General features: G+C 40.3%; 1 protein-coding gene across 1 annotated transcript in view; it reads right to left on the bottom strand.

Moving 5' to 3' along the window:
- Positions 1-6,786: 6,786 nt before the first annotated feature.
- IQCM (IQ motif containing M) overlaps positions 6,787-20,129 on the bottom strand; it is a gene marked incomplete at its 5' end in the record, with an annotated part of 141,984 nt that continues 128,641 nt past the window's right edge. The window contains one exon of the mRNA XM_081333344.1: positions 6,787-6,990. Coding sequence (XP_081189470.1) covers positions 6,857-6,990 — 134 coding nt within the window. The 3' untranslated portion in view covers positions 6,787-6,856. The remainder of the gene's footprint in view (positions 6,991-20,129) is intronic.

The raw sequence follows: 20,129 nt of genomic DNA, 5'->3' as shown, positions 1-20,129 counted from the left end.
CACTCTTGAGTTTTCCAAATTTGCTGGCAAATTGAGTGTAGCACTTTTACTGCATCGTCTTTTAAGATTTTGAATAGCTCAGCTGGAATACTGTCACCTCCACTAGCTTTGTTGTTGCTCAGCTTTCCTAGGGCCCGTTTCACTTCACATTCTAGGATGTCTGGCTCAAGGTCAGTGACCACCTCATCATGGTTATCAGGGACATTAAGCTCATTCTTGTATAGTTCTTCTGTGTAATTTTGCCACCTCTTCTTAATCTCTTCTGCCTCTGTTAGGTCCCTGCCATTTTGGTCCTTTATCATGCCTATTTTTGCATGAAATGTTCCCTTCATCTCTCCAATTTTCTTGAAGAGATCTCTGGTCCTCCCTATTCTATTGTTTTCTTCTATTTCTTTGCACTGTTCATTTAAGAAGGCATTCTTATTCTTCTAGCTATTCTCTGGAATTCTGCATTCAGTTGGGTGTATCTTTCTTTTTCTCCCTTGCCTTTCACTTCCCTCCTTTCCTCAGCTATTTGCACAGCTTCCTCAGACAGCCATTTTGCTTTCTTGCATTTCTTTTTCTTTGGGATGGTTTTAGTTACTACTTCTTGTACAATGTTGCGAACCTCCATCCATAGTTCTTCAAGCACTCAGTCTATCAGATCTAATTCCTTAAATCTATTTGTCACCTCTACTGTATATTCAAAAGGGATATGATTTAGTTCATACCTGAGTGGCCTAGTGCTTTTCCCTACTTTCTTCAGTTTAAGCCTAAACTTTGCAATGAGAAGCTCATGGTCTGAGCCACAGTCAGCTCCTGGTCTTGTTTTTACTGACTGTATAAAGCTTTTCCATCTTTGGCTGCAGAGCACATAGTCAATCTGATTTCTGTGTTGAGCATCTGGTGATGTCCATGTGTAGAGCCATCTCTTGGGTGGTTGGAAAAGAGTGTTTGCTATGATCATCGTATTCTCTTGACAAAATTCTATCAGCCTGTGCCCTGCTTCATTTTGTACTCCAAGGCCAAACTTGCCTGTTATTCCAGTTATCTTTTGGCTTCCTACTTTAGCATTCCAATCCCCCATGATGATAAGGACATCTTTTTTTGGTGCTATTTCTATAAGGTGCTGTAGGGCTTTATAGAACTGGACAATTTCATCCTCTTCAGCACCAGAGTTTGGGGCATAGACTTGGATTACTGTGATATTGAATGGTTTGCCTTGGATTCAAACTGAGATCATTCTGTCATTTTGGGGATTGTATCCCAGTATTGCTTTTCCTACTCTTTTATTTATTTATTTATAATTTTATTGGTTATGAAGGCTACTCCATTTCTTCTGAGGGATTCTTGCCCGCAGTAGTATACCTGATGGTCATCTGAATTAAATTCACCCATTCCCGTCCATTTTAGTTCGCTGATTCCTAAGATGTCAATGTTCAGTCCTGTCATCTCTTGTTTGACCACGTCCAGCTTTCCTTGATTCATGGATCTTACATTCCAGGTTCCTATGGAGAAAAATTCTTTACAGAATCGGACTTTCCTTTCACCACCAGATACATCCACAGCTGAGTGTCCTTTTGGCTTTGGCCCAGTCGCTTCATTCTTTCTGGTGCTACTAGTATTAGCCCTCTGCTCTTCCCCAGTAGCATATTGGACACCTTCCAACCTGAGGGGCTCAACTTCCAGTGTCATATCTTTTTTCCTTTTGGTACTGTCCATGGGGTTTTCATGACAGAGATACTGGAGTGGGTTGCCACGTTTTGTCAGAACTCTCTGCTATGACCTGTCCATCTTGGGTGGTCCTCCACGGCATAGCTCATAGCTTCATTGAATTACGCAAGTCCTTTCGCCATGACAAGGCAGTAATCCATGAAGGGGGATTTCAGAATACTGACTAGATTTTCAATAAATGTTTTCCTCCTCCTTTTTAAATAGGGTAATAGTGGTGAGTACTGACATTTTAAGAAGTAGTGGTTTCAAATCCAACCTGCACACATTTGTGTTTGTATCGATATATGCACCACACCCACACATGTAGAACAGTGGAGAAATGTAAAAACCATTTGTGAAAAACTAAAATTACCTACAGTATATTTCTTCATTATCAATGTTATCTCATGAATACCAAATTGCTCCGGGAGATGAAGCGTCGGAGACGGGGCCTAGAGAGCTGTTGGAGGTCCAGCCGATCTGAATCCGACCGGTTGCGACTAAGGTCGTCCATGAGATCTTATCTCGCGGTGATGAGGGTGGCAAGGTCTGACCACTTTGCTACCCTCATCACGTCCGCAGATAATCGCCCGGCCGCCCTGTTTAGGGTAACTCGCTCCCTCCTTAATCAGGAGGTGAGGGAGGAGCCCTTGCAGGGTCATGCCGAGGAGTTTAGCTGATATCTGTCAGACAAAATCGCTCGGATTCGGACTGGTTTGGACTCCGACTGGGCAGAGTCTGACGATGAGGACACGGGCAGTCTTGTCGATGTTATCTGGGAGGAGTTCGACCCTGTGACTCCTGAAGATGTGGACAGGATCATGGGGAAGCTGTTCTGTACCAGCCTGCTACCGGCCCTGCAGAAAAGGCAGGGACAACCCCTTTACAAACGGCAAGAGGCTGGAATGACGCCTGCCAAATTTATAGCTACAAAAACAAACAAGACACGAACCAAGAAACAGGAGCTTTAAGAAACACGAACTATCCAAGCGGTTGCCTTCAGCAAACCAGCCCTCCCCACACATTCCCCTTATATAGAGTTCAGGGCGTGGCTTCTCTCTGCCTCCTTCTGAGAAGCCCCATTGCCTTCCTCTGTTTACTCCTAATTGACTGCCTCCTGCGTCGGGCATCCTTGAACAGGGCCAGCTGTGGGTCATCTTCATCCATGCTGTCAGGCTCACACAGCTGGGTCTCCGTGGTGACCAAGTGGGAGGGGCCTGGCTGAGGGCTCTCATCAGCAAGATCTTCAACCCCCTCAGCAAGATCTTCAACACCCCCCTCCTCCTCCTCTGAGTCGTCCGACCCAACTGCCGAACCCACAGGCTGACCCTGAATCACAACAGAAGCTGAGCTCCACCACATGTTTATTGGACCCGTGTCCCTCCTGGCTGGTTTATGTGGCCCGGGATGGGACACGAGGCTGGCTCCAGGCAGTGATAACTGCTTCTTTGAGTGAGGATAGTTTTCCCGCCGCCTTGAAGGAGGCGGTGGTGAGACCCCTCCTCAAGAAGCCTGCCTTGGACCCAGCAGTATTAAACAACTTTCATCCAGTCTCCAACCTTCGCTTTCTTGCGAAGGTTGTTGAGAGCGTGGTGGCGCATCAGCTCCCTTTGTTCTTGGAGGAAGCTGATTATCTGGACCCGTACCAATCGGGTTTTAGGCCCGGGTACAGCACAGAGATGGCATTGGTCACGCTGGTGAATGATCTCTGGCGGGCTTGGGACAGGGGTTGTTCCTCTGTCCTAGTCCTGTTAGACCTCTCAGCGGCTTTCGATACCATCGACCATGGTATCCTGCTGCGGCGTCTCAGAGGGTTGGGAGTGGGAGGCACAGTTTTTCAGTGGTTCTCCTCCTACCTTCTGGGACGTTCGCAGTCGGTGTTGGCAGGGGGGCAGAGGTCGACCTTGAGGCCTCTCATTTGTGGAGTTCCCCAGGGATCGGTCCTCTCGCCTCTCCTGTTCAACATCTATATGAAGCCTCTGGGTGAGATCATTCGTGGTTTTGGAGTTGGGTATCATCAGTATGCTGATGATACCCAGCTTTTCATTTCAACCCCAAACCACCCCAGTGATGCCCTCGACATGATGTCCCGTTGCCTGGAGGCGGTCCGGGTATGGATGGGGAGGAACAGGCTTCGGCTCAACCCTGACAAGACTGAGTGGCTGTTCGTGCAGGCATCCCGGGAAATTCAGATTACTCCATCTCTTGCTATGGGGGGTGAGTTATTGCCCCCCGTAGATAGGGCGTGCAACTTGGGGGTCCTCCTAGATTCACAGCTCTCTTTAGAAGATCATATAGGAGCTGTGACTAGGGGGGCCTTTGCCCAGGTTCGCCTGGTGCGCCAGTTGCGGCCCTATCTGAACTGGGATGCCTTGCGTACAGTCACTCATTTATTTATTTTATTTATTTATTTATTAATGGGATTTATATCCCACCCTATCTCCCGAAGGACTCAGGGCGGCTAACAACAAAACATATAATAAGTACAGAAATTAAGATAAAAATAAAATTAGAATCATCTGTGCAATAAATTAAAATTAAAAACTAAAAATAAATTAAAAATTGTAAATATAATTAATTAAAATGCCTGTCAGTCCAGGTCAGCCTGGTGGAATAGGAGTGTTTTGAACTCATGTGCTCGTGACCTCTCGTTTGGACTACTGTAATGCTCTCTACATGGGGCTGCCCTTGAAGACCATTCGGAGGCTTCAACTGGTGCAGAATGCAGCTGCGCGAGTTGTGTTGGAAGTCTCCCGATACTCCCATGTTACACCTTTGTTCCGTGAGCTGCATTGGCTGCCGGTTGCCCTCCGGGTGAGATTCAAGGTGCTGGTAATGACCTACAAAGCCCTACATGGCATGGGTCCGGATTACCTACGACAGCACCTGCGGCCGGCGTCAACTTCCCTCCGTCCAGTGCGCTCCCACAGAGAGGGCCTCCTCAGTGTGCCTCCGATCAGAGAATGTCGACTGGTGGCCCCCAGGGGGAGGGCGTTCTCTGTGGGCACGCCAGACCTGTGGAACCGCTTGCCGGTTGAGCTCCGGATTGCCCCCGATCTTCGCTCCTTCCGGCAGGATCTAAAAACCTATTTATTTGAGAAAGCCGGCCTGGTCTGATGGGTTTGGGGTTGGGTTTTAATATGGTTTTAACTATTGTATATATCGGGCATAAATCATTTAATTGTTTTTAACTTTTGTACTTTGTTTTTTAATGTTTATTGCCCTGTACACCGCCCTGAGTCCTTCGGGAGAAGGGCGGTATAAAAATTTAATAAATATAAGATAATATAAATATAAATCTGTATAGTCCCTGACTAATGGAGATTAGTGAAAGTTACATGCCATTAACCTTTTAATGTTTTTGGATAAGAACTCCCATAATTTCTAGCTGGGATGCCAAGAGCAATGGTCTAGATCCACAATTTATATACACACTTGAATATTTGCACAATACAGAATGGTGGCAATAACTAGTGACAGTCCATTCTGTATTGTTATACATCACAGCACGGCTGGCAGTAGCCTGAGCAGGCCATGAGTTTCCAGTCAGTTCTGCATGTGAATATCATTCATCTCCACGAGCATCTAGAAAATATTGCCAGTTGTTTTGTTATAATTCAACAATATTTTCTGCCAAAACTTAAAATTGTTAACAGAGGGATATAAGGGAACATCTGAAGTACAAGTATTTTTGCAAAGGGAAATACCAAGAAAGCAACATTTAACACATTTCAAAAAGAGCGCTTTCTGTTTTAGTTCTAGATCTTTACTTTTTAATCATCTGGTAAAATCAAATCCTAATGTTTAAATTTGCCCAATAATTTGAATCTAGACTTTTTCTCAAGTATTTTTTCCTTTTTTCAAAGAATTTTTTTTAAGTAGATACATTTTGTATCACTTGAAGTCAGTTTTGAAAGGAAAACATCTTAAATTAGTATATTCCTTAAATTCCACATACTATAAGGTGGGATTGTTATTATTATCTGTGATGGGATAATTTATACACTGAAGAGAAATAACATTGATGAGATAAAAAGTTCTGGAAAGTCCAGGGGAAGGCATAGGAGTTTATGGTGGCTTTGAATCCCTGAAACAAGCATCCATTATTTTGCATTTGGAGTGCTTATGAGCTTATTGTGGATTTAAGCATTGCAGGGGGGGGAGTCAGCCAGAAGCACTGTTTTTTGAACTCAGTTGGGTCACAGGAACTTTCTCTGTACTCCATTCTAATTTGCAGTTTTGCTATAATAAAAGTCCCAGATATATTGCTACTGTCTAGACATTTTATCTGAAACAAGTGTCCTTCCTAATCCCAGAGGACTTTTCTATTTTATTTCCAGTAAATCAAAGTCTGTGAAGAGCTTTGGTTCTTATTAAGACATACCCTTCACAGTCCAGTGATTGCCAACAGTGGCAAACCATTGACAGTTCATTTACATATAAGTGATGACTTTCATTGAGTAGTTGGCCAAAAGAGCAGTGGACATTCAGAGAGCATAGCCAATATTTCTTGCTCTTTGATGAGGATTGAGTGCCAATTTATTTATAGAAAGGTAAGGTTTCTTTTTACCACCCTTACTCAGGTTTGTTTTTTTGTTTTTGTTTAGTTTTTTTGCTTTCGTTTCCAAATGTAGGCAGCAGTCTTACAAAATGTTTGCATCTCAGTATTCTCTAGAGTCATTATGCCCCAGGAAGATGACAGCAGTAGTCCTACAATTCTGATGGACCCAGTTACAGCTCAGTGGGAATTTTTAAAAAAGAAACTATCTTTAATGAAATAAACTATTTTTTTTTTAAAAAAAATTAAAGAACACAAGACTTTTGAGATCAAAAAACACCAATAGGACTCTGCAAATTAAAAAATGCTCTTCCAATTATAAGATGGATATATTATCATACACTATATCCCATAGCAAAACAATATGTTCTCCTGCATTATTATTCATATAAATAAAATGAAATTGTTTTACAAAGTAGGTTTTTAAACTTATATGTATTGTTCCTAGGCATATAGGAATTTTAAGACTAGCTTAGACTAAGGAGTGTACTTTTCATTACAACATTGGGAATTTCCATTAGAGGAAACTGAAGTTAGAACTAAGATTTTACTTTGTTATCTTTTAGACGTTGCTGTAAGGTTCACGGTGGTGATTTGCTTCCTGACTTAGTCACTGTCTTCTAAAACATTTTCCCCCTCATTTTTCATTTCCTCCTTTTTCTTTCTTTCTCGTATTGATGCAGCTACTAGAGCACCAGCAATTCGAATATCAGCTGATTTTAGCACTGGGTGGCCTCTTGCTGTAACATAAACAGACATATTGATTAGCTAAGGGGAACACTGGTAAGCATGATTCTAAATTGAAATTATAATGGACAAAGATAACCAAAGTGATAGATTACTTATATGAAGAGTTATGTGAACTACTACACATTTCACTGATACAAAGCTCTATATTGCAAAATATTAATACTGTACATTATAAAATATGCATGATTAAGAAATCAGATGCACTGATATCTAGCATGAGATATTTTGTTATTATGGGTTGTTATTATACATGGCAATGTTTCCTTGGCTAATGTATGATATGCTTTCTAAACTAATTTGACCTTGGGTTTTTTCATGAGCTGTTCTATGGAAGACTTTTTAGAATATTCTATGAATTTCTTAAAAAAATTAGTAAAGCAAACATTTCAGCATCAGTAGAAAAGTAACCATGAACTGTGATAATAAATTTCGTAATAGTAAGAGCTTCACAGTTACATAGTGGAAGTTAACATAAGCAATGTTAAGCAAGTAAGTGGTGGAACCTATCTTCCTGTAGAGGGCAGGAAAAATTCCCCAGAATTAGAGAATTAATACAATCTATGCTGTGATAAAAGCAGAGACATCAACCTGCAGAGAAGAAGGGGATGTCAGAGAATGAGGTGGCTGGATGGAGTCACTGAAGCACTAGGCTTCAGAAGTTGGTAGAGGACAGAAAGGCCAGGAGGAACATTGTCCATGGGGTCAAGATGGGTCAGACACGACTTCGCAACTAACAACAATGCTGTGATAGGAAGTTATCTTCAAATTACGTTTGTAGCAAAACAGACAAGGGAGAATTAGAATTAGAAATTCACCTCTCCTTTAATTAAAGACCTTAGGGAAATATATTACCCAGCCCAGAGACTGAAATAACCCTAACGTCTTTTAACTGTGGCTAGCCATTTTGGAAAATTATTACCTTGAGAGGCAAGGTATGAATAATTGTAATAACAGAATAATGACTATGAAAACAGAAATCAGTATGGAATTTGTATGGATCAGGACATTGTTGAGGAAGGGGTGGCTGAAGTCATAGGTATTATAGACTGGTTCCAAGTAACTATTAGTTGCTGCTTCAGGACTAGCAGACCTTATCAGTTGGGCAGCAGTCATGTCTATCTTTCTAAGTCTGAAGTACTTGCAAATGGGAGCTTAGCTGCTCCTGAATGCACTGGCTGTTCATACCACTTTTAGGATAAGAAAGCCATTTATTTTGCTTTCAAACAGAACTGAAATGTAGTCGTGAATAAATGAGACAAACTGAATACAAATCCATTTGGCACCAGGAACTTAGATCATGTAGATAGCCAATGAATAATTTCAACATTCAGCAAGTTGGACCAAACATTTATTTTAAAAAGCATTGTCAATTACTTGGATGGAAAGTATAAATTATAGTTACTAATTTATATAGTAATGCAATTTTCTATTTCTGGGACTTTACTGTATTTAGTAATTAGCAGTGACAGTAGGCATGGCAATACAAAATTATGGTTGCTCAGATTCAAAATGTTTAAATATTTTGTAAGAATATGATTAAATTAGTATTATGCATTCTTGTTAACAAAGACTGTTAGATTAGGAAAAAGTTGAATTGTAGGTACTTAAATGTACATATTACAGATTTTTTTCCTAATGCATGAGAGTAAATTTCTAAATAGATAATATTTGCTATATTTTAGAATTCTGAGTTGAACCAAAATTGAAGATCCTTTTTGTTGGCCAAAGCATCAAAACAGCTATAGTTGTACAGAAATTCCTGACATTTTCAAGATAGAGATTTTAATGCCAGCTATTCAAAAAAAATTGAGAGTATTGAAATAAATACATGAGACTCAGCAGTGCATTCTGGAAAGTGAATTAGGAGATTCCTAAAGGTTGGTATTGAGTTATATATAAATAATCAGAAGGACCATGAAATAACAAAATTTATTGAATCTTCAATTCATTCATAATAAATGCCCAAATCCACTGCAAATTTATATGTTGAGAGTCACTATGGATAGTGAGAGAGATAACACATAAAATTAATAAATAAATACATAATAAATAAACAATAGTTTGGGATGATTTCCTCAGACTAAACCAAAAGTTAACAAACGAGAGATGAAACTTAATGTAAGCAAACAGTGAGGTATTTGCAGTTTGAGAAAAATCAACTGTAATTTGATAGATGCATTAATACAGTTTATACTATTTATAATTAGCCATGAAAAATACCCATGTAATTTTTTTAAAATGGTCTGTATCTGTGAAAAAAGCATATTTGATGTGAGGTAATGGTAATAAACAGCATCATAATTTTATTAAGTACATTTCTGATGTGTTTATACTTGAAAATATTTGTGCAATTTGAAAACATATCTCAAAATGTTTATCCCAGCATAGCTCCTTGTTCATTAGTAGAAAGAACTATCTGATCAGGCAGGTGGAACATCTCCCTTTAAAATACTTAAAGGGTGGGCTTTTATTTATAAGAGAAAGGGGCCACAAAATAAAGGCATTATATCATATTAAATGTTAACTGACAAGGGATTGATTTTTTTACAGGATTATATAATAACTGCTAATTAACCAGTGGAACAGATTGCCTTCAGAAATCATGGCCGCTCCATCACTGGAGGTTTTTAAGAAGAGACTAGACAGTCACTTGTCTTAAATGGCATAAGTTCTCCTGCTTCAGCAGGGGGCTGGACTAGAAGACCTCCAAGGTCCCTTCCAGCTTCTCTTCTCTTCTCTTCTCTTCTCTTCTCTTCTCTTCTCTTCTCTTCTCTTCTCTTCTCTTCTCTTCTCTTCTCTTCTCTTCTATTCTATTCTATTCTATTCTAAAGGAATTTTAAAAGATAAATATTTTCATGAAAAAAGATTTATAAAGTAATCAGTTATCACCAGTGCTTTTTTTGTAAAAGAAAAAGACTCACACATGTCATACAACCTGCCTTGCCTACCCTACAAGGTTCCATCCAAAAAAGGTGCCGGAACTCCGTTCTGAGCGTTCTATGACAAAAAAAGCTCTGGTTATCACAATGTTCAAAAATGGAATATCCACACTGAGGAACAATGCAGCTCAATGTCCTATTCCAGGGGTGTCAAACTCAATTTCATTGAGGGCCGCATCAGCATTGCAGTTGCCCTCAGGGGGCCGGGTGGGTATGGCCTGGGTGGGCATGGCCTACTGGGTGGGCGTGGTTAGAGTGCGTATGGCCTACTGGGTGGGCATGGCCAGCTCTACATTGTTCGCATCAAGGGTGCCTATGGGGGCCTGGGCAGGAGTGGGACAGATCTGAGGGTCTCTGGCAGAAGGAGGGTCTCTGGGCCAGGGCCAAGGCAGTGGGGGCCGTTCCCTCACTGTTTCCAGGATGGCTTCGCAGGCCACATGAAACCACTTCGTGGGCCGGATCTGGCCGCTGGGCCTTGTGTTTGACATGTCTGTCCTATTCTAAATTTTCAACTGCAAATATATAATTACATAGATTTTCAATCTAATCTAACAGAGATCATTTTTTAAAAAAAATAAATCTCTATAAAATACCATCCCAAACCAAAAGGGGAAAATTGAAATCCAGAATGATAAATGAATAAAGGGAAACAGATGGAAGTCATAACTGCAAGAAGCCACAAACTAAAAAAAATGGCAGTTTATGTGAAAAGCTAAACAGACTTTTATAAAATACTGTATTAGCAGGGACACAAAAGAACCCCTTTCTACTTTCTTAAAAATAAGACTTGATATATTTGACAGAGATTTCTTTTGTACAAAAATTAAATTTTGTGCTAAAATTATTATCTGATATAAGGTTATTCTGAATAAATTGTTCCTGAGACTTTGTTAGCAGTGAACAAATGAATAGGCATATGGCTCAATTTTCACTGGGCTTGCAAAGATAATTGTTTTGCCAACTATTTAAGCTTGTTACATGGGGGCTTTAGGAGGCAGGCAAGGACAGTGGGGGGAGCACATGAACAAGCTTACACTGGCCCATTTTCTGCTTGAAAGGTTATAAAGTGCTTTTAAGGTAACTTGAATCTTCAGCCTATCATGTCCTTTCCCAAATTTATCCCTAAGTATATGCAGGGATGTGGTGGCTCAGTGGGTTAGGACGCTGAGTTTGTCGATCAGAAGGTCAGCAGTTTGGCGGGTTGAATCCTGAGTGCCGCGTAACAGAGTGAGCGCCTGTTACTTGTCCCAGCTTCTGCCAACCTAGCAGTTCGAAAGCACATAAAAATGCAAGTAGAAAAATAGGGACCACTACGGTGGGAAGGTAACAGCGTTCTGTGCGCCTTTGGCATCTAGTCATGCCGGCCATATGACCACGGAGACATCCTTGGACAAGCGCTGGCTCTTCAGCTTTGAAATGGAGATGAGCACCGGCTCTTAGAGTCAGAAACGACTAGCACGCATGTGCGGGGGAACCTTTACCTTTACCTATATGCAGGGTAAACTGCAGTCCAAACCTAACTCCAAGTGGCTTTGTGCCTCTACAATTTCCTCTGCTGGAAGATTTTTAAATATCTACAATAACTTTAGCATGCCAGTTCTCATATTTTTAAGACTGTTTAATTCATTATTTTTGGTACCAAGATGCTGCTCTACTCCAGTAGGAAAGGAAAGGAAATTAATGGACCTGTCTACTCTTCATTAATTCCTTCCTAGGATTAATCCTGCTAAATATTCGGTATTAGCATCTCCCGCGCTGCCTGGTATCAACATTCCTCAGTACATATTCAGAAAGCTTGGGAGCCTGATAACCTGCTGTACCAGAAGAACATACAAAGACTTGCCCTCTGAAACCATTTATTAAAAGCCTTTATCCAAACCTATATAAAGCATGTTGCAAAGACAACTGACAATTGCCAAAAAGAGAGCATGCAATTAGTATCTGAAATAATTGTGATTATGTTTTGTGCTAATATTAGCACTTTAAAACAGAACAATAATCCTAGACTGCATTATTGTGAAGGCCACTCAGCTGGTGATACAAAGCAGTGGATAACAGTTCTTGATTGTTCATTACATTTTGATGCTTTGCACAAGCTGACACCCCTCATTCTTATATAAATGTAAAGCACTTCAGAATTAGTATTTTACTGCAGCATCGATCATACAAACTATTGTAATATTTTCAGTAAGTATCTATTAACACAATGTTTTATCTAAATCTGGTTGCATGCATGGATGAAGTGAAGGTGATATTCTTTCAATGGTTAATGGTTCTTTCCTATGAAGCACAAATTATAAGGAGCAGAAACTTATAGTTCTCAGTTAAGATCTTGAAGCCAAGCACCTCACCTTTACTTGACATCTCATCCAGCACAGATTTTGCCAGCAAACACACAGGATAATATCCTAATTATTAGGATTAGGATTTTTAACAAAAGGGCTATATGATAAATTGAGCTATGTACTAGGCCAAGGAACTAGAAATATAGTAAAAAACTACTTTCAATCTACAAAGCTTAGAACAGTATTTAAACTTCACTTCCAGTTCTCATTGTCTTGGACTGAATTCCACCATTTTTATTATACTGGACATTATGATAATAAATTTATTAATGAACATACAATAAACTATATATGAAATGTGTTTTTTGTTTAACCCATGAAAACTCCCTTGCAAGCTTAATTTAATATATTTTAGCAGCAACTGCAGGAAGATTTAGTTCTCTGCCAAAAAAATTAAACAGCAGAGAAAATTTGTAAAATCAAAGTAACTGGGATACTGGTACAAATCTCTGGGATGTGTATGTTCAAAAGTTAGTGGTCTGTTATATTCAGCTTACATTTTTACAATACATTTTATTATAGCATATGCAATGAGGTCATATTTCCATTTGTAGGAACAAAATGCCATACAGTATTTATCACTGGGTGTTTTGACATTGAAAATATGCTTTTTGAAGAATTATTTATCACAGTATCAATTTCTGACTAACAGAAATATTGATGATATAATATATCTAAATTTCTAATGCTATTAAAAGAAGGAGTCTCCCATACATTCATTAAGTGAAGCACTAGGAGTGCATATATTCTGCATATTCAGTCAGAAGCAATCTCCTATTAGGTAGGTTAAGAGGCCATTTCAAGAACTGTGTTTCTATATTCATGAAATGACTACACTGTGTGGATCATTTATTCCAAAATGCTCAATCTCCAAAAAAATCAAAGAGCCTTTTCAAGAAAGGACCCTTGATTAGAGAACATTCTTCTTAGGAGAATCTTGCCTGTGCCACATCACCACATTTTGCTACCAAGTTGATTTTGATATGGTTCTTGTCTCAAGTCAGTTCAGTTCAGTTCTTCTGACTGAGATCCTAATGGTGGTTTTAGTTGTCTTATGTATATGTTCTTTCTAATTCCTGCTACTTGTATTATTTTTATATATGTATATTTGGGGTTATGTTTATTTTGTCTGTATTGTTCTAGTTAATTGACTGGGTATAACTCATTGAGACATTTTTTTATTTACCCATGATTCATTACAAATGCAATACTTTCTACAAACATTGTTTGTTGAATAGCCTCGTTCAGGCCCTAGGATATTTTTTCCATTACTGTTCTCCAAATAGGTGACAGAATTGTATCAATGCTAAGCATGCTCAGTCATCACTAGTGTATTCTGGGTTAGTAATGCCTTGTTTTTCTAATTTAAATTTGTTTGCAAACTGAGTTTTCTCCTAGATCCCTGTCAGCTTCTCTTTTATGCACACAAGGTACTTCTTTGACTATATATGAATTTACACATAGAGAACAAGTCCAATATTAACAATGCAAAGATTATTGTATATGTGCTTCATTCCTGAAATTATATTGTAGATTCAAACAGATAAGCTACAGGGCACATTTCAATTAATATTGAGATGTTCCCAGCATGATTAATTAATAATCAGTCAGAAGAAGCAAGTCACGTGGATAATGAGATGCTGGATATCACCCTGATGGCTTGGGCGTTGGTACGTAAAAGATCTCTTTTCTGCATAGATTTTTCTCACCTGAAACACCTGATAGTTTCTACTCCAGGGACAATCTGAAAACCAATAAAAATCTTGGAAGGACTTTTTGGAAGGACTTTTTGAATAATTGACTTTGTATTGATTGTTGTTATTTTATTTTATCATTAATATTTGTAAACCAACTAAAGTCTTTTTGGACTGAACTGGTGGGTAAATCACACAAAATAAATCAATAAATTTTTGGTCAAATGCACATGGTTAGCTAAGAGTAGAGCCATTTACATCTATGGAAACAGATTTTAAAAACAAAAAAAACAAAAAACCAGACTCATAATTTTTTCTAATGCCAAAGTATGGCTTAGAATTAGCAAACGCATTTGAGTGGGTATCTCCTGGAGAACAAAATGTCTTAGCCATTTATTCTTCTTGCATAATAAAAATATTTAGCATTTAGAGTCTATCAACAAATGTCAACATCATTTCATATTATCTGGCTTTCATAACTCTTTAAAAAGCACTAGAAGCATAATGATATTATTAGTAGGGGTTGAAGTATTTTGCCCAAACATCTTTTATTCATTTTCATTTATTAAAACTGGGGAGGAATACACCTGGAAATGGAATCAAGTTTTAAGATACGAAGATGGAAAGACCTTTCATTGGAATTAAGGTATTGAGACTAAGATTTGCGTGTATCTTGACTGAGGTTTTTTTTTCTTGCTTTATTTTTTGCATTTTTAATTAATAAAGCTTTGCTGCAGATTCTGCTTTGTTTTGCACCTTGGATGCCCACAGCAGTTTGTGACATTTCTTAAATAAAATGCCCAATAAGAACAACCCCATTTCTCATGGTTAAAAATATGTGTGCATTCATAAAATTCAATGCAAATATTTCTATTAAGAGATTAAAAACAAAAGTAAGATAGATCTGACACACATGCCCCTGAAAATAACCAGTGCTAGCTAGACACAATTAAGTTTTATTCAAAGAATGAAAATTATTTCAACGGTTAATTATGCACTGAAAAGTATGCATAATATATTTGAGCTTTCGCTGTTTTAAGCAGATTGAGTCTCCCCAGTGGTGGGATTCAAATATGTGAACAACCAGTTCTCTGTGTGGATGACGCTTCCAGAAGTCCATTCCTGGCTAGGGCAACAAAAAATTAGCTTCCAGTTCTGCCGAAGTGGTGACTCATTGAATCCCACCACTGATTATCCCTGATATTACAATTCTCTGTTGATTTCAACCGTATTCAGATACTTAAATGTTTGTAGTCTTGTGTAACATGATGGTATCTTACAACAAACACATCTATAGATTTTAAAATGAAAATCTTATATCTGACAGCTTGTTTACAAGCAAACAAGCTAAACAAGCATATATATAGGTCGCGTTTATACTGTTGGTGTCTGCACTCTGCTCATGGAGTGCGTCACTGGTCTGTTTGTTGAGGTCGGCCATATTTCTTTGAGTTGTCGTTCATCCGTTTTTGGGGGATGTAGTTGTCTCTGAGTGTCTGTTGTCAAAAGTGGATTGCTGATAGTTCCATGTGTTGTAGCCATAGCTGTAGTCATTATACCAGACGTTTTAAATAGTTGTTGCTCTTCTTCCCTGTGTTCTACAATGCAGGGTGGTTGTGTGTTTGTGCAATCTTGATTTTGATACAATGAGGCGCTCTGTGAATGCTTGCGCTGTTTGCCTTCATATCACTCACATCATTCCTCTTCCCAGTTCCTTAGTGCCTGGTATACAGGGGGGAGGTCTATGTGCCGGTTGATAGAGGAGTGGTTTGAAAACCAAGCTTCCTTAAACAAGCGGCCGCCTTTAGTGTTGTCACTGGCAATTGCCTTGGTCCCTGTTAGATTAAAGACATGGTTATATGTAGCCATGTGTGCCCACACCTGTGAATGTTGTTCTTGTCTTCTAATAGTTAACTTGTGTTCGTGCACTCTAGTCCTCAGTCGTTTTGCCATCTCCCCAATGTAATTGCAATTGCAATTCTGGCATGACATCTTGTACATGGCCGAGGATTTTTCTTTAGGGCGCATGACACAAGCTCATAAAGTCCGATCAGGACTGTGGGCAACACCGACCTTGTGAGGGGCTAGTATAAGCGCTGTGGCCTCGGATACACCGTGGATATAAGGCAGTGTTATCTGTGATGTTAATGCGTTTTCACATTGATGGCAGGTAGGTTCACCTGGCCTGCTGTGTTGTCTAATGAAGTTAGGTGGGTACCCGTTGTTTCTGCAGACACGATAAAGGCGTCTTTCTTCCCTTATTGCCTTATTCATGCTGCAATGCATGTCTATACGTCTAAAGAGGGTCCTAATACAGCTGGCCTTATGGGTTGTGGGGTGATTACTTTTGTAATGAAGTATCCTGTCCGTATAGGTGGATTTACGGTAGACCGATGTGTGTAATGAGCCGTCAGGTTGACATATAACCAACACATCTAAAAAGGCCAAAGCCCCATTGGTCTCTTCTTCCGCCCGTGTTTGAATTGAATTGAATTTATTAAATTTATATGCCGCCCTTCTCCCTAAGGACTCAGGGTGGCTCACAACAATAAAAAGTTAAAAAACATAAAATACAAAATTTAAAAAAGAATTAAGCAAAATATAATAAATACATGATAATTAACCCAATAAAACCAAAGTTAAAACTATAGTCAGTCCAGGCCTGATTGTTGGAACAGCCATGTCTTCAGGTCACGGCGGAAGGACCGAAGGTCAGGGGCTATACGCAGCTCCAGAGGCAACTCATTCCAGAGGGTCAGCGCGCCCACAGAGAAGGCTCTCCCCCTGGGGGTCGCCAGCCAGCATTGCTTAGCCAATGGAACCCTGAGGATGCCGACTCTGTGGGAGCGAACCAGGCGATGGGAGGTTGACAATGGCAGCAGGTGGTCTCGCAAGTACCCCAGACCTTAGCCATGTAGGGCTTTAAAGGTAATTACCAGCACTTTGAACCGCACCCGGAGGGCAACCGGAAGCTAATGCAGCTCACGCAGGAGTGGTGTAACATGGGAGTACCGAGAAACTCCCATAAGCACCCGCGTGGCCACATTTTGCACCAGCTGAAGCCTCCAGGTGCACTTCAAGGGCAGCCCCATGTAGTGAGCATTGCAGTAATCCAGGCAAGAAGTGACAAGGGCGTGGGTGACCGTGTATAGGGCATCTCGGTCCAAAAAGGGGCGCAACTGGCACACCAGACGAACCTGTGCAAAGGCCCCCCTGGTCACAGCAGTTAGATGATCCTCCAAGTTAAGCCGTGAATCCAGGAGGACACCCAAGTTGTGGGCTCTTTCTGAGGGGCAATACCTCCCCCCATCAAAAGAGATGGAACATGTTGGACAATACGAGATGCCGGTATCCACAGCCACTCGGTCTTGGAGGGGTTCAACCTGAGCCTGTTCCTTCCCATCCAGACCCGCACCGCCTCCAGGCACCGGGACATCACGTCAAGGGCATCACTGGGTTGGCTCGGGGTGGAGATGAACAACTGGGTATCATCCGCATATTGGTGATACCTCACCCCAAAGCCACGGATGATCTCACCCAGCAGCTTCATATAGATGTTAAACAGGAGGGGGAGAGAACCGACCACTGAGGCACCCCACCTACATACCTATACCCTTGAAAATCTATATATATGTATATATGTATGTATGTATGTATGTATGTATGTATGTATATGTGTGTATATATATATATATATATATATATATATATATATATATATATATATATATATGTATGTGTGTGTATGTATACATATATGTGTGTGTATATCTATATATATGTATATGTATGTATATGTATATATATATGTATATATATGTATATATACATATATATATATATATATATATATATATATATATATATATATATATATATATATATATATATATATATTGTTTTCGTAGATTCTCGCGGGTGTCTGTATGTGTAGGTCTAGAGTCTCGGGTTTCTTCCCGCGTTCCTTTCATCTTCAGAAAGTTGTGGCGACGTTTCGACGAAATCCCATCCGTCATCATCAGGCCGGAGTGTTCCTCCTGCTGCTTTCAGGAGCACTGCGTGGTCTGTCTGTTCCTTTCCTTCCAACTGCCGGTGGGGCTGTGTTCCGACTGGGTGGAGGCGTGGCTGCTTTCTGATTGGGTGGGGGTGTCCTCCGACTGGGTGGAGGTGTGGTTGTCTTCTGATTGAGTGGAGGCGTGGCTGTCTTCTGATTGGGTGGATGTGTGGTTGTCTTCCGATTGGTTGGAGGCGTGGCTGTCTTCTGATTGGGTGGGGTGTGTTCTGAATGGGTGGGTTTTTTTGTTGTGTCGTAATATCCTGAGTGTTGTGATTTGGTGTCCTGAGGAGTGGGCTGTGTAGTGGCCTCCAGAGCTTTGGCTTGGCTCCGAGTTCGAGGACCCGCCATGCATCTCTGGTATGGGTCAGTCAGGTTCGTGTGTGCATTCTTCTGCTTGGGTGATAGGATATTACGACACAACAAAAAACCCACCCATTCAGAACACACCCCACTCAATCAGAAGACAGCCACGCCTCCACTCAATCAGAAGACAACCACACCTCCACCCAGTCGGAGGACACCCCCACCCAATCAGAAAGCAGCCACGCCTCCACCCAGTCGGAACACAGCCCCACCGGCAGTTGGAAGGAAAGGAACAGACAGACCACGCAGTGCTCCTGAAAGCAGCAGGAGGAACACTCCGGCCTGATGATGACGGATGGGATTTCATCGAAACGTCGCCACAACTTTCTGAAGATGAAAGGAACGTGGGAAGAAACCCGAGACTCTAGACCTACACATACAGACACCCGCGAGAATCTACGAAAACAAATATCATACCTCTACGGGGAGGACATCTACCAACTAACCAGGACTTACGAAAAGTTAGAAGTACGAAGAGCAAGAATACTATGTGACATACCTTTCCTATGCCAATGTCGAGACCAAAATATAAGACCAAATTGTTTCAAATTGAAATTCCACATCAATACCACTTCAACCAAACGCATTCTAAGAAGAACAGAAATGGCATTACTAAGAAATGAACCCCACAATAAAAGATTTCAATTAGACCAAACAAACAAGGACCTACTAACATTACATCTCAAACTCAGCAACATTATTCACCCAATACTATGGGACAAAGTGAAACAACTGGCGGTTTGGAGAGCAGAAACAGAGACCATCTATAAAAACAACAGACATTCAAAGAAACTCAAACAATTAGAGAACTACAACAACCAAACAACCACACCACAACAACATCTACAACAAGTAGTGCATAACATCTCCCACAGAAGACTAACAACAGCAGAAACAAACGTCCTAGCAAAAGGTTTCAACTTCGCTGTTGCACCAAAGAAAATTCCCACGGAAACCATCATATGTGGAGTGGAAACCAGCTTAACTAAACTCAATACGGATGAAGCAGACCAAGTCAGACATGAAGTCACCCACATCCTATGCACAAGCAAACCACCCAAAAGCAACCTAACAAAAGAAGAACAAGTAGCATTGCAAAACCTAAGAAAAGACAACAGCATAATCATACTACCAGCAGATAAAGGCAATGCTACAGTGGTAATGGACACATCAGACTATGAAGAGAAACTGTCCAACTTACTCAAAGAAACTACATACAAACCTATATATACAGATCCCACAACCTATCTAGAAAAGACCACCAAGAAAAAGATAAAATCAACTTCTATAAGCCAAGAAATCCAACAAACAATCATTCCTAGGGAGAAGTCATCCAGATGCCCAAAACTATATGGCCTCCCCAAAATACACAAAGATGGAATCCCACTAAGACCCATAGTAAGTTCTATAGGCTCACCACTACAAAACTTAGCTAAATACCTAGCAAAACAATTACAACCTCAAGCAGAAATGGCAGCTTCATATGTCCAAAACTCATACCACTTTATAGAATTAGTGAAAAATCTACAGATAGACCAAAAAGACTTGCTAGTCAGCTTCGATGTGGTATCACTATTCACCCAGGTGCCAGTCCAAGAAGCTCTATCAACAATAAGAAGCAAATACCAACCACCAAACCATATTATAGAACTAGCAGAACACTGCTTATCAAACACATACTTCATACACAGAGGCCAGAGATACAAACAAATAGAAGGCGCACCAATGGGA

Source organism: Vipera berus (genome assembly GCF_964194415.1).
Source record: "Vipera berus genome assembly, chromosome: 7".
Classification (NCBI taxonomy): domain Eukaryota; kingdom Metazoa; phylum Chordata; class Lepidosauria; order Squamata; family Viperidae; genus Vipera; species Vipera berus.
The sequence above is the reverse complement of the archived record's forward strand: the minus strand, read 5'-3'. Positions and strand labels throughout refer to the sequence as shown.